At 34.1% G+C, this 16,139-nt stretch overlaps 1 protein-coding gene across 4 annotated transcripts; it reads left to right on the top strand.

Moving 5' to 3' along the window:
* Window positions 1-95: 95 nt before the first annotated feature.
* LOC118753205 (neurofibromin-like) lies at window positions 96-15,577 on the top strand (the record flags this gene model as incomplete). Of its 4 annotated transcripts, XR_004994784.1 has the most annotated exon segments (6): window positions 96-185; window positions 3,465-3,667; window positions 3,748-3,934; window positions 4,000-4,165; window positions 4,276-4,643; window positions 6,483-6,572. XR_004994784.1 is itself a non-coding variant. In XM_036488078.1 (5 exon segments), coding segments are annotated over 5 exon segments (651 nt in total), but the record flags the coding sequence as incomplete, so codon positions are not given.
* Between the last annotated feature and the right edge of the window lie 562 nt (window positions 15,578-16,139).

Below are 16,139 nucleotides of genomic sequence, written 5' to 3'. Positions count from 1 at the left end.
TATGTATGGATAAATACTTCGATATTGCAATATTTAATGCATAAAAAAAAACACACAAAAACAAAAATAAAACAAAAATCGAATTCAAATTGAAGGGCGCGAAGGTTTTATTTAAAACACAACGCTCATTTTCGGTGCCGACCACCAAAGAACCGAATAATTCGAGCGCTATCGAAGAACGTCAGGTATTGTCTATTGTCTATTGACTTTTCTTCTTCTTTTTTTCTACTGCTACTTCTTACTACTAGTTCTAATGCTACTATTTTACATAGCGTTTTCGAAGACCTGCTCTTCTAGCTTTTTTTTTTTTAGTTTAATCTAACTTTTTTTTTATTTTCTTATCTGTTTGTGTGTTTTAGAAATGTTGTTGTATGTTTGTGTGAAAGCTAATTGCACTCTCTGCACAGCACTTGACACTTTTAAAGATGTTTTACACCAAAGCACACAAGCGATTGATACAAATTTCTAAAAAGATGTTTGATTTTTTCCAACAACATAAGCACTCATGTCGAATTTTCGCTAGGCATTGCAATGACACAAAATGTATCTTAAGTGGACACCCCAGGTTCGATTCCTGGTCGGCCTTCATAGAAAAGTTTTTTTCTCAACTTTGTCATTCGACTTTGTGTTATTTCAATTCTGAGTGGAAATTCGGTATTAAAAATATATTTTGCACCCACAATAATTGTATTTAAATGTTTGAGAAATTTTATTGAAATCAGTTTGACTTTAACAAATACATATTTAATTTCAAATTAGAAAGGTTTTTAAAAATTTAAATTTATTTGATTGAAGAGTTACTTAGTCAATGAAATTTTTAACGCTTAACTAACTGCGCACGCCAACGCTGGCTCAAACCGAACTTCATTTCAGTTAGGTGTAACTCTTGCAAAGGATGGAGCCACCTAAGTACCTTTTCTGCCCTTAAAGCACATAGGAAGTGGCCCACGTTTTCCAGCCATACAGCACCACCTGTTCCCACCGCCTACAGCTCTCGCTACCGACGATACAAGCATGCATCCAAGAACTCACCCCCGGCTCTATAGAACTCACCCCGATCTTGGCTTCTCGCACTGTCAGCTTCGTGTGCCAGAACAGAATATAAAATTAGTCAAATGCAATTTCTGCCTTAGTTGTTTTCCACTTTCGTTTTCACACTAAAATGCCAGGCCCAGGTGCGCATCGGTAAGGCAAAAGCCTCCAAATCTATTGGTCCCAACAGAATATGCAAGCTGATGCTGAAAAAATTTCCGTCCAACGAGTGTAGACTACCTCAATAAGGTCCTTAATCGGAATATAGCCATCCTCGTCATTCCTGACTTATATAGGTTTGGTCTCAGATAACTCGTGGTTTTAACCGAAACTGACCCTGCGAGGAAACTACCCGAGTATCATTCGATTTTTCGAAAGATTTCGACATTACCCTCTCTCTCCCAGCGAGGCTTAAACGGTGGGTGGCGAGTTATCTGAGTGATCCACAGTCGCCCGTACTATTATAAATATGAACTCGAAGCTTCTCCCCACTACTACTTAGCTTATACATCTCGAAGCTTCCTCAGACCAGAGAGAGAGAGAGAGTTACACTGATTTTATGCACTGCCGACTGCTCAGTATTGGCGTCCAGCAAAGGCATTGATGACCTGTGCTCAAAAGTAAACCGTTATCTCTCTGCTCATCTCCGCTTCTTCACTGCATGAAACCGTACGCTTTTCCCTATGAAATCAACTGCGGACTTTTCACCACCTGGGCGAATAAGATCAAGCTGAAATTAGGCGTCCATATCAACGGCATACCCACCGCCGCAGCAACGTCCCTAAATCGCTCACCGGCAGGAAAAGCAAGGAAAGATGCTTGGAAACATATAAGGCACTTGGCCGGCCGGTTCGAAATTATGCTTCGAGAGTTTGGCAAGTTTATAAGCTAGGAATAAGGCAGTGTACTGAGCTATGTAGCATCCAAAAATACACTTGCTGGAAGTAAAGCAGCCTAGGAGGCACGTAACAAGGCTTCTTTACGAACTTACGGTCGAGATGCAGATCTAAAGAACTCAACCACTGGATTCGTTCGTCCGTTGTGGTACCGTTTTGTCATGTAGTTGATGGCAATGGCATATCAAGTATTCGGCGTTCTTGAATCCCTCTCGTTCTCCCTACAATTGCCTACAGTAGTCGTTCAATGGAAATCCCACTCTTTCCTGGCATGTAATTTCATTGAGAAATAGCCCCCGAGATTACCTAAGACAGAGGCATGCCTAGCGAGGAACGAGAGAACCGCTTATTATCCACACTCCAAAATTTCTAAGATGCTAGCGGTAATCCCGCATTGTAGGAGGTATTTAGGACTGAAAGCGATCCACCTCCTTATGTAAATTCGTCTACTGCGCAGATCAGGATTTTTATCAATCGACCATAGCTCAGCTTCCTTCTTGGATGTAAGCTCCACTTGAAGCACGCTACAATGATCAAGCATACGAAGCTTAATTTTTGTGAGTGTTTCCGCAAATAGACCCCGCTTATGGCTATTTGATTTACCCTGAAGCCGAGGGCTATAAAGAAAAAATATACAAAACATCGAAAATTAAAAATAATTTACAGAACTTTGAAATTAAAAAAACGTAAAAACAAAAACTTATAAAAAATTTGATTTTTTTTACTGATCTTAAAAAAATCTTGAAATTTTCGAGAAGGTGGTTTTTAAAGCTATGAATTTTGAAAGAAAAAATTGTTTGAAAACCCCTAAATATACAATTATAATTTAATGAATATTTAATTTTAATTCAGAGTTGGAAATAAATTTGTTTTCAAAAAATTCGAATCTTTTAAGATCAGTTATAGCTATTGTATAAAAAAATAATTTTGCTAAAAGATTCTATAAGTTTCTTTTATAATTTTTTAAATTTGGAATTCTGTAATTTTTTTATTAACGATTTTTATAAATATAAATCTTTTCTATAGCCTCAAATATGTATAATAGTTTTTGAGATGTACAAAAAATCCGGGGTTTTTGAAATTTTGAACTTTGGAAAAAATTTGTTTCTCTTTTTTCCTTTTGTAGAACTGTTTTATATAATTAAAGAAAACTTCTGACCAAAAATTCATCCAAATCGATAATTGTCGATTCTCGCCATTGGTCAATTTGACATGGATTGATCCATATACATATATATTTTTTACTTTTAGTTTATTTTATTTATTTTTAATAAAAAAATAAAGCAAAGAAAGTAGATTAATTTTGAAATAACTGTGTAATGTTGTGGTATGTCTTTTGTTTAGTTCTTTCCGTATCACTTTTATTTTATTTTTTTATTTGCTCGACTAGCGCGTTTGCACCACTGCTTGCCTCTAATGCTTAAGTGTTTCTAAGCTCAACAATTTTTTAAACAATTTTTAGCTTTTATCCATTCATGTAAATACAATATATCCAATACTTAACAATATCAACAACAAATTTTTTCTACTCCACAGGAGCGCGGCTCGCGTTCATCTGTCTCAAATGAGTCGAATGTGCTGCTAGATCCTGAAGTGCTCTCCGATTTGTCCACCCAGGCATTGGTGTTGACCGTTTTGGCCACATTGGTGAAATATTCAACGGATGAGAACGAGACGCGCGTGCTCTATCAGTACCTAGCCGAGGGTTCGGTGGTTTTCCCCAAGGTTTTTCCAGTTATGTAAGTTGCATACCACTTACAAAATAAAATAAAATATTTTATGTAATTTTTTTTTTTTGATAATTTTTCCATTTGAACAGCCATTCTCTGCTGGATCAGAAGATCAATAATATACTCTCTGTTTCACATGATCAAGTCGTTTTGAATTCAGTACAAAGTATCATACAAAATATGCTGGCCAGCGAGGACCCCTCACAGCAGCAGTTACATTTTCTGCAAAGTTGCGGTTTTGGTGGACTCTGGCGTTTCGCCGGACCCTTTACAAAGGTAGGTGTGCTTATTTGTTTTTTTTTTTTTTTATAATTATCATAACTTGTTGTGCTATTCCTCAGTACAACATGATGGGCGAATCATCTGAGTTATTCGTTAACTGCTTGGAGGCTATGGTAGAGACATGTCTGCCGGGTGATGATGCAGTGCCGGTGCCACCATCTCCACGTCCATACAATTTAAGTTCGAGCCTGAGCAGTCTGACTTTGGGCTCACCAACAGATAAAGGTAAGCTATGCGGCTTCATTGTTTGAGTTGAAATTTTGGAAATAGCCAGTAACATGACACACATTTACTATCTTATGTCATTTTGCTATTTACTTCGTTGCATTTCTTAGTTGAGTTCTGTTGGAAATTAACGCCGTAGATATTTCGTATCCAGTCTGTGCGTGCGAACTCGTATTTTAAAGCTTTTATCTAGCCAAATTTGTATTTGTTTTCTAATCATCATGTATTGAGTGGCATCTAGTTAAGAGTTATGGCACTTTTGAAGCGCCCAAAACGGAGCCTCACATACATACAGCAGCAACATAGAATACTTATAGGAGTACATACCAACAAAATTAAACATCAACACGCAAATCGGCTAAAAGCTATGAGAACATACAAATGAGGCAATCAACTTAACAAAATCAAACACGCAATTTACACAGCTTCCGCTTCTAATACACACCACTGTGCCGCTGTTGTTCGCTCGTTTAGTAATGTACATATACTATACACATTCTCATATACATACATACATATATATAAAATACACACCCTTGTAAAATTTTCGTAAAGCACCTAATAATTCACTTCTCCAAATCCTGCTTTGTTTACTTATAATTTTCAAATACATATACTACTTTTCCTGCATCCCACGTATATTCCAAGTGCCACTAATATCTCAGCTTGTTGAACCAAAAATAAAACTACTGAAACTTCTCAAGCAGTTTTCGTCGTCATAAGAACTATTGGAAAATAAAATAAACATTCCACATGTTGTACGCCCAATGGTTGGAATTTGGATGAATTTTGGTCTTAACTCTTCTTTTATCATATGAAAAAGTTCTGCCGAGGAAAAAATTGAAACTTCTTTTCGAATGCGCTGCAAAATTTTAAATTACACAATTTTCGGAATTTCGCCAGCTTATTTTTTGAATATCTCAAATCTATTATAGTCACAAAAAAAGTTTTGCTCGTATAAAAATATTCGAAAAAAGTTTACAGTATTTTTAATTAAAAAAATCTAAAAGCAAAACTTGTAAACATTTGTCCACAAATTTTTTTTTCATACAATATCTACCTCCAATAGATCTTCAAAGATCCGGTGCTTTTTTGATTGTATTAATTAAATTTATTTTTTTGAGCTCAAGGCTGGGTTGAAATAAAACAATCTGTTTTTGTTGCTTTTAATTCGTCTATATTTCGACTTCAGTCTGAAGTTACGGTGTTTTTTTTTTAAGATATCAATTTTCGAACTTTGAACTTTTTTTTTTGCAAACTCTAAATAAATTTATGTTAAACCATTTTATAAAATTTGTTTTTAATTTTTGCTAAATTTCCACGAGGCATTGATAAAAAATGTGTACCATTTACAAAATGCCACGTGGAAATGAATTTAATGTCTAACTTTGTCATTAAAATTAGTGTCATTGAATGCCTAGTGGAAATCCGGCATTAGAGTTTGCAAAAATTTTTGTTTCAAAGTTCAAAAATTCATATCTTTTAAAAAACAACTTCTTGAAAATTTCGGAATCTTTTAAGAACAGTTAGAGGTTTTATATAAAAAAAATTGAACCAATATTTCGTATAAATTTTTGCTTTACGATTATTTCAATTTCAAAATTCTAGAATTTTTTTATTTAAATATGTTTTTTAGATAGCTCCAAACGTCATATTTAACACGCGACCAAAACCATTTAAAAAATAAACTTGCAAATTACGGAATTTTGTAAAATTTTGCACTTTCGAATCTTTTTTTTCCCTTTGCAGAAGTTTTTTATGTGGTGGTAAAAGGTAAGTGCTGGCCGAAATTCATCCAAAACAAAAATGTTCGATTCCTGGGCGATTTGCACAATGTGTCACTTTTTCTAAAGACGAAATATTACTCTCTCCTTAAACGCGGTCTATCTTGTTCTAACTCCAAAGTAGGTTTAATTGCTACAGACCCAGGGCTGAAAAAACCCCAAGTCGCAAGCAATAGCTGCTGTTGGATAATCCTTTTTCTCAAAAAGTTGATGATCGGCAACAAACCACCTTAAAACAATTCCTTCATTCCAACACTTCTCCTATATCGTTTCATCTTGCATGCTTTGCGCATTTTAATTTTCGCAAAATTATCCTTTCCTGACACAATCATTTGGATGAATTTTAAACCAAACGTTTTAACTTGCATACCCTTAATTGTACATACTTACATATGTATCTATTCATAAAATTTCATATTTAGAAAATGAATATCAAAAAACCAAAAATTAGTTGCAAATGCTTATGAAACTTTTCCCTTTTCCCGTTTTGTATATTTTCTTCCAAAAAAAAAAAAAAAAAAAAACGTACGTAGCTTTCTCATCGGAATCATTAGATCATGATAATTTCGGCGGCAGTGTTAGCTCCCTGCGCCGCGCCTCATGCAGCAAAGCACGCGCCAAACATCGAATTACCGATAGCCCATCACATTAGTTATTGTTATTGTAGCAGCACCATTTAAATGCAGAAAAGCAGAAAACAAAAACAAAAAAAAAAAAATTTACTAAAAGCAACAACATAAATATATAAACAATATATCCACTTAAATGCCATGCACTTAAAAGTATTTACATAACTAAATTAATTGAACAATTTTATTAAATAGCGCTTAAATACAAAGAAAAAAATTAAAACAATTTACAACCAAAAATATTGCTTATGCATTTAAAAAATTAATAATATTAAGAAGTTTGATAGTAAATAATGGTAGCCTTTAATTTAATTTGCTATAAAATTATGGAAAGCTTGCTTGATTTTTATTTTTTTTTTTAATGTGTATTATGTATGTAAAATGTAGTGGTTTTATCAGTTGTATAGCTACTAACAAACACACAAAAATAGAAATTTTCACTCCCAAATACACACAAACACGGCTTGCATTCATTTTGCAATTGAAAATTTCAAATTATTGGTGTAAATGTAATTACATACATATACTATTTGTGGCATAAATTATTCACATACAGCTAAATAATTTTAAGTAAACACATATATACATATGTATAAACCAGAATCTTGGCTGTTATTTGTAAACACGAAGCGGGATATATATGTATGTACATATTTATAAATGAATAGGGATAATGGTATTAAATACTTTCAATGCGCCTAGTCCGGGTGAGCCAAACTAATTTTTCCAAAACGCGAAAAATATCCACAAAGTAAAATATGACTTAATACGAATGTGAGTACATTAGAGTGCATCACTCCCCATAAAAAAAAACGGGCCTGTTTCTTCAGCGGAATAAATTTATTATATTTTGCGACTTTAACAATAATATTTCTTAAAAATATTAAGATTTTACGCGAGCTGGACCCTTTAAAAATAACTCCAAAAACCGAGCTTTTTTTATAAAAAAATAAGAATATATTTAAATTTTTTTCTTCTAAATAATTACGTCCGATGATAGTGGAGTCTAAGCTTAAAAGATCTGCAAACAAATTTTGAGGCATTTTTATCAACGGAATCAAAATAATGCGATTTTGATTTTTTTCCAAAATATTTTTGCCACAAGTGTTAAAATATAATAAATTTTATAAATCCGGCGAAAGCCCGGAATTTGTTTGTTTGTTGGTGATGCACTCTAATGCACATACATATGTTGGTTGATTGGTTGTAGTGCCTCCGAAGTTGCCACTCAGAATTCAATTAGCGCTCAATAGCGCCATTTTACTGCACTTCTCATGGACTTTTTTATTCTAAGTACCGTAGGCTACCTATCAAACACTTTTGCAGCTTACGCGGACCACATTGAAACGCTTATGAATGTGTGCATAAATCGGCTAACTGCTTCATTATGTATCTCTCGAAAGCGCTGCGGCATATTTCGTTGTATGAAAGTCCTATTTGCTGAACACCGCCTCCTTGCTAGTTTGTAGTTAGCTGAGGTGGTATCCCACTACCACCGCTACTGATTTAATTAAACAAGCTTCCGCCTTGGCTAATTTGTCTGCTATCTTGTTGCCTTCTATGATTCTATGGCCCGGAACTCAGACAAGATAGATGGACATTCCAGAAAGTCCAGATCCAGAAAATCTGATAAAGTATATTGTTTGAAGTACAGTAATTTTGTAGAAAACCCACCACTTCACCGAGAGCTGCCTCCATCGATTTACTTTTGGTGTACGCGGGTTGCGCGGTTAAAAGGGATTCGTTTCCCATAGTAGTCTTTCTGGTGCTTTAAGAACAAAATAAATCATAAATCTATGCTATGTTCTCCTTTACTTTTCTATGCTTATTATTGATTCTAGTTCTCTGTTAGCTGTGAGTGAAGGCCCTATACATCTTATGTGGCTGCATATTATTAACAGCCTGGGAAATGGGATTTAACTACCGTCTCCGAAGATTCCTTTAATAAAGGGTAAATTGCTCTGTTTTGAGTCGATTTTGCTTTGCCTAGGTCAGTCTCTTAAATTCTCTATAGAGGAGCATGGAGAAGGGGATGGTAAACTACGCACAATTGCGTATTTCTAGCGCTTTGCTTTTTTGGACTGGGACGTCAACGGTGGCTTACTTACTTAAGGGACTCAGCATAGGATCAATATAGTACACTCGACCAAATCTTCAGATATCGTTCTTCTAACTTTATTAGCTTAAAAAAATTAAATGAAATAAAAGGTGATTTCCATTTTTTTTTTAATTGTACAAAATTTTCTTTTTAATTTGGTATGCATATTGTTGTTCAACATTGCACTGAATTTTTTAGATGACTTTTGGAATAAATCATAATTTTTAAAACTACAAAGTCCTTTAAAAAATCCTGACGTCAGAGACAAAACTAAAAACTCAGTTTTCAGAATTCAAAGTGACTTTGATTGATATTCATTCGCAAGTGAATTACAAAACCTGCTTGACAACGAGGCGTTTAACCAACCCCTTCGATTTCGTTATATCGAGGCTTCACTTTATAACAGAGGAATTTCCCTGCACTTTGTAGAGATTTCTAAGCTTGGGACTTCCATGATTTTCTGAGTGTTTAGGGTTTTTGGGTAGGATTTGGTAAACAAATTGAACTCTTCAGCTTGTATGTATATTTAAGAGAAAAAAAAATAAAAATTATTTTAAAAATTATGTATTGTAAATGTGCCAAATTGTGACGATATGCTTACTTCAAAAAAGGAAAAAACGCGAAAGAAAATTAATTTGAAAATCCAAAACCAAAAATATGTATTATAAATTTGTAAAAAAAACAAGAAGTTTAAAACAAAACCAGTAACAGAAATATGTATAAATGTATCTAGGTACGAAATAAGTACAGACCCACTAAAATATTTAACTGCTTACAAGCCGAAATGTTCCTAATTAATCTAAAAGTTTTCACAAAAATAATGCAATACTTTAAAAAAAAAAACTTTAAAAGCACTGAACACTATGAAATAGTTTGGTTTGCTGGTGATGCGTGCGCATATGTACATATATTCAACAGAGAGCAAGGAAGAAAAAGCAACTCATTGCGCAGGAGCGCCTTCCATTTTCGAAACAATAGCAAGTTTGGTAAGCGGCAGCCACAAAAAAAATACGAGACCAAAGTTATTTAATTGCTAAATGTTGTTTCAGTACCTCTTTGTACTAATTAAAAAACTTACAAGGTGTTTATACATAAGTCTCTGCGCCTAATTATATGCCTCCTTTTTTAATGTTAGACTGCTAAACATACACATATTCCTAGTATATACACAGAAACTCCTTCTGGCCGTCATACCTACATATAACACCGTCATAAAAATATTAAATTTTTTAAAATGTCATACGCCATTTTGAATTTTTTAAAACCGATTTCAGTCAATTTCATAAAAATCTGATAATTAAAAAAAAAAATACATCCGCCATATTGGTTTCGCGATTTTGAAATTTTGAAAACTGATTTCAGTTTTGTAATCAGCGACTCAAAGAACTTTTGGATATCAAATTGCACAAAATTCTATTAGAAATCCATCCGCCATATTGGTTTTTGAAAATCGATTTCAAAGAACTTTTCTATATCTATTTTCATAAAAATTTAAATATTAAGGAAAAACCATCTGCCACGGCAAAATACTGGTACTTTTAATTTGTCTCTACTTCCTGAAATTTTTTTCATGACTGCAAAAAAGTTGAATTTTTTTGGACGGTGTTATGACGTTCTTCTCTGGTGAATAATTGCAAAATTTTCAAAACCAAAAACTTTCTACTTCACATAAGATTCTCTGTGATTAAAACACTCATTTTCTTTGAACGTAGTGTTGCATGCTGTGTGTGTTTTTTTTTTTAATAAAAGCATGCATGATATTTTAGAAAATTTCTAACTGTCTCTCGTTGTCGTTATGGATTATAATTCCGTTTCTGGATGATCGACTCGTTCACTCGAAGGATATTTTTAACGGGACGTTATTATGGGGTTGGCATGTATGACTATTACATTCAGTGGTTTATGCCACAAGAAGTGTCCAGTCAACTGTCCCACAAGTTGTCTGCAGTTCCATCTGCCCAATGAAAGCCAACATCTAGCAATAGCCTCTGAGATGGAGGGCAACATGAGTTTTGCCCACCTGCAGACCCTCGAAGCCTCCCAGTCATTAATAATAATAATTGATTGGCGCTTACACATACATATGTTAGTGTTAGTTAGTTAGTTAGGAGGAACCAACAGTTTTCGCCGACTCCGAACGGGGATTGTATTTTTATGAGAAGCTGTCATTACTGAGCGAAGTTATTCACCCAGTCTTTGACAGTGACTTCAATGGGCGTAGGTTTAAGTTCTATAACTGGCTTCGGAACGAAGAATACTTGGCTCGAGCCCTCTCTGACCACATGGTCATAAACACCATTGCCAGGTCCACGTGAGTGATCATGCACCCAGAGTAAATAAAGTTCGTTATGTTTTCCAACATATTTTAGTCATGACTTGATTTACCAAACTAGTTTGGCAGTAGTTAGAGGATTGGCTTGAGTTCAGATTGCCACTGATTGCAGGCACGTAAACTCTTACCTATCCAACTATTTCCATAACGTAGTCCATGGCCTTGACGATTGCCAATACCGAGATATGTTCCTCAAGAGAGAAGTGAAGATTGTCGCCGTTACTTTCAATATAGACTCCAGGTCCTGACCCTGTGCCTTACTCTACACTGTATCATACTAGCACCCATATATTTTAAGTTTACAGATGGTCTTATGGGCAGATTTTGCAGAACCGTCTCGCAAGATTTTCCCGCCTAATAGGCAATTTGAAGCTGTCAAAACGTTCAATAGCATATTTTAAGGCATCTTCACTAGCAACAGTTCTGGCAACAAACCATTTTTATCTTGAGACTGTGGTGCTCACACTCTCTCACTCTTTTGCCGAGGGGATGGAAATGACTATCCAAAAGACTGAGCGAGCCTGACCCCTTGTCACCTTGTCAGGCTTCTTGAGTGAACCCAGCTTAGCGGTCTGGTATTTTTTAAGGACTTTGAAAATCCTAGCTATTTGACTCAAATTCACCACTCAATATAATTACAAAGCCCTTTTCGAAGAACGAATAAGCTTCTTGTACTCCCTCTATGTCCATCGGTAGTGTTTCCAGTGCATCTCAATATTTGTATTGAGGGTCCGGCTTAAAAAATAAAACTCGTCAACTTCTGAAGCTCCTTATTCCATCAATGGACTGGAGAGCGGCTAAGAGGTGGACGAGGTGGACGAGGCGGACAAGACTTATGCAAGGTGACACGAAGAGCAGCCGTTACATTAACCACCGCCGCGTAGATCTAATTCTAGATCAGCTGTTTCCTAAAACACAGCCAATCTGCTTTTAAGATTTTTTTGCATAATATTTGAATATTTTTCTTAACTTACAAACATATACATTTGCGTACATATATATGTACATGTATTAGGATGCCCCACAAAAAAAATTTGCAGATTTTATAACGGATATATAAAGTTTATTATATTTTAAGACCTCCGCCAAAATGTTTCCAAAAAATATACCTCCAAATTAGAGATGGGCACGGGACTAAATATTCGATCCCGATCCCGCCCATCCCGCAACTAAATTTTTAAGTTCCGAACGCGCCCATTCCCACGTTTTTTTAGAATTGTACGCAGTTCCCGTGGGTCCCGAAATCTATCACTAAGAAATTTCACGTCCTTCAAATTAATTTAAAATAATGAAAAAAAATGAAAGATCTGGCATCTTCCTAGTATTTTGTTTTGCTTTGCTGTTCGTTTGCGTCTCAATATAACATGAAAAAGTGCATATTTCATACAACATTTTTAAAGAAGATTTTCTGAATTTGCGGAGGTTGCGATTTTATCGGGGGTGGCGGAAAAGCATGTTGGTCCCGTCCTGCCTGCAAAATTTTTACAGACCTTCCTGATACCGCCCACCTCTACTTCAAATATCTCATTATTTTGATTCCGTTAATAAAAGTCTTTAACAAGTTTTGTGCAGACCTTTTAAGCTTAAACACGTCTATCATCTGAGTTGATAAAAAAATATATATTCAAATTTATTAAAAAAAAAAAACTAAAAAAATGGATCCAGCTCACGTAAATCTTAATATTTTTCCGGATTATTTTGGCGGAGGTCTTAAAATATAAAAAAAAAAATTATAATCCCGCTGGGAACACAGTCCCGCTTTTTTTTGAAGGGATAGCGGTGCACCCTAATGCGCAAACAAACCATCCCAGCAAACATTAAGGTAGGTACTTTGTGTAGCTGCCATGTTAGGGTCTCAACAAAGTAATGCCCAAGCGTTAATATCCATGCGTGGTAGTGAAAAATCAAACCCTTTTAAATTTTTTTTTACGATGGATTGAAGTTTTCGGTCCACGTTTTTTCACAAATCCATCATCTTACATATAATTTTACGTATAAATAAAATTCAAACATATGTATGTTTTTGTCTTCAGAGATATGTAGTAAACTTTAGCGGGCAGTATTTTCTAGAACACTTTAACCCCTTAGCTTTTAACTTAATTGGCTTTTGAACCTTAGCAAAATGTGTGAAGCGGCAACTTGTAAGACCAACGGGATCTAAAGTACTAAATGTTATACACATACGCATGCAGTACTTATACATATATTGGTTTTATTAAATGTTTATATGTGTGTATTTGAGCTCCATTTCTCCAACTATATAATGTGTCATCAAACTATTTTATGTACTATCCTCTATTAAGGTTTGCGTTTTTATCGAATAAGCAATTTAATCGAAATTTTTTTTCCACCTCGTTACAGCAGCATGAATAACAACTAGCCAACGTCAACGCGGCAGACGTACAACACTTTTTGAACGGGTATTTCGTTTTCTAAATTTTTTCAAAAAATGTTTTTAAGCCAAGAAGAGATAAATGGCGAGAAATTGGAAAAGGACTTTTTAAAACTTTCGAAGCAAGCAAGGTGAAAAGAAAAGCAGTAAGTCGAACGGAAAAGGCTAAATGCTAAGTGAAATGAATGTGAAGACGAATACTGAAAGTAGAGGTATGTTATTATAAATGTAATGAGGGGCGATGTGAAGCGCTACGCAGGCGCGCCATGAATGTGCCAAGCAGTCGAAACAGACACACATGTATGTATGTATGTATGTATGTATGTATGTATGTACATATGTAGTTGTACACAAATGTGTGCATGATTGATAACAAATTAAATGTAAGTGCGAAGGATATGCCTGTATATAAGTATGTATCTATGTATGTAGTAGGCGTAAGGATAAAAGGACACCAGCAAACAAAGAAACTGAACAACCAACAACCAGCATCGAATTTAGCTGTAATATCACAACAAAAGTAAAAGCAAAAGTAAAACCAAAATACAAGTAAAACAAAGCAAGTTAAAAAATAAAAACAAATACGAAGCCACAACTAAATTAATTTTGAAACCAAGTATGTATTATATTTACTTGTATCTATGTACGTGTTGGGTAAACACAAAAAAAAACAAGCAAAAGCAACAAAAATATGTGTATATTAGCGCAAGATGTGCGTTCGTATATTGCGTGTATGTTTGTAAAATTGTTATGTGTGTATGTATGTGCGTTTTTTTGCTTAGTATGCGTTTAATTTTTGCATTATTGCTGATGCATTTTTTTTTCAATCTTTTCTTTTGGTTATTTAACACTTAAGCTTGCAAAGTTACTATCAAATGTGAAAAAAAGTTACAAACGTAAGTTACTAACACACACTAACAAAATCTTAAGCACCTTTAGTTATTTAAAAAAAAAAATCAAGCGAATACAATTTTCCAATTGGAAGTCGGTTTTGTGAGTTGTGGGATTCTGAGATTTTTTTTTCAAATTCAAAAGTGTAAGTTTGTCTTTATAACCAAGATCAGTTACATATATCTAGGGATGCAATATCGGTCATAAAATCATCGATAATGGAGATATAAGCAACAAAAAAATCTCGGCTGATCGATATATCGATACCATATGAGTTTAAAATCAATGTTGGAGAATTTTATTTTAGTTATGTCTAGGGGTGCAATATCGGTCATAAAATCTTCGATAACGGTCATATCGATTTTACCAACAAAAAATATCGGCTGATCGATATATACATATATAAAGCATGAATATCGGTTCAAAATCAATGTTGAGGAAATTTATTTAAATGCAATTTGCTATAGGTATACTATGTATGTATGTATGGGCATATGCATCAAGATGGTCCGTATATTATAATTGATTTAACATTTAATTGTGCCACCTGAGCTTTTTAGTTAGTTTTCTATGTATTTTATTTGAAGGAAATGAGTTTTTCCTTAGAATTCCCATAAAATTATCATTCAAATTATATATTTTTTTATCAAATATAATATTTGTCTTCGAAAGTTTTCTAAAATAAAATTATGACGCTTATTAAAAAACAAACAAAAAAAAAATACAAATCTGTCGAGCCGTTCGTGTGTGTTGCGATTACGAACACATAAAATCACTTGTTTTTATCTTATCGATCATAAAAAAAATTCTTAGTAAAATTTTACGAGTTAAATGTTCATCATAACTTTTTTAACGATTTTATAGCAATTTCATTTAAAATACTCGCAAATGAAAACTTCAAAGCCCCGCCAGCAAAATTGAATATAAGCTGATTTTAAAGTAAAATGGATTTCCTGTGTATTTTTCGACCACCTTAATGGTACATGGATCGTCGAGATTGTACGTGAATTCATAAGTTTCTACAAATGCTCGTGAAGATGCATATGTACTTATTTCGCACATACACTGGCGATCAAAAGTAAGTGCATGATGATTTTTGCTAAATATTTGCAATGTTTTTCAAGTCGAAATTTTTTTGTTATTTTCTTTAAAAAAATATGGTTCAAGCTTTATAGTCCAGTTACTCTTGACTTACATAAGAAATCGTCAATGATTACTCAACATGTCCACTTAGCCAGAAGTGAAAATATTTTGTTTTTGTATTTTCCTTCTCAGCTAATGGTCACTTTTCTGTACGCATATAGTATATTGACCAAAATCACACAAGTCAAACTTTCAAACTTTATACTACGGAATTTGGAAATATTCAATACAATACATCAAAATTGTGAACTTTTTAATCTGAATTTTTAGTAAAATTTTGAGTATGCAGTTACGTGTCTAATGACATTCTAGTGCAAGTTTTAAGCGGTTAAAAATGTCGCGTTGATTTTTAAAGTTTTGTTTTTTTTTTCCTAGTTATGCATATCTAGAGAGACATTGAGAAATTTCTAAATCCCTAAATTTGCACTTGCTAAACCCTAAAAATCTTGTTTTTAACAAAGTATTGTATAAGCGCTCCTGGGTTTTATCGAAATCGAAAAAAGTCACTTACAGTTACCACAAAAATTAACTTGTCCATGATCTGTGAAATGGCATCTCATTGGACTGTTCTACACTGATGCCATGGGACATAGGAAACCCATAATAAGTGAACCCACGGACGTAAGCCAGTATATAAGTTTAACGTGCTTTGTTTGAAGATTTCTTTAAATAACAAATTTTGCGAAATCTAGAAGTGAATCAGTC

Source organism: Rhagoletis pomonella, unplaced genomic scaffold (genome assembly GCF_013731165.1).
Source record: "Rhagoletis pomonella isolate Grant_MI unplaced genomic scaffold, Rhpom_1.0 Rhpom_scaffold_02200, whole genome shotgun sequence".
NCBI lineage: Eukaryota > Metazoa > Arthropoda > Insecta > Diptera > Tephritidae > Rhagoletis > Rhagoletis pomonella.
This window is presented reverse-complemented; position numbering and strand designations above follow the sequence as displayed.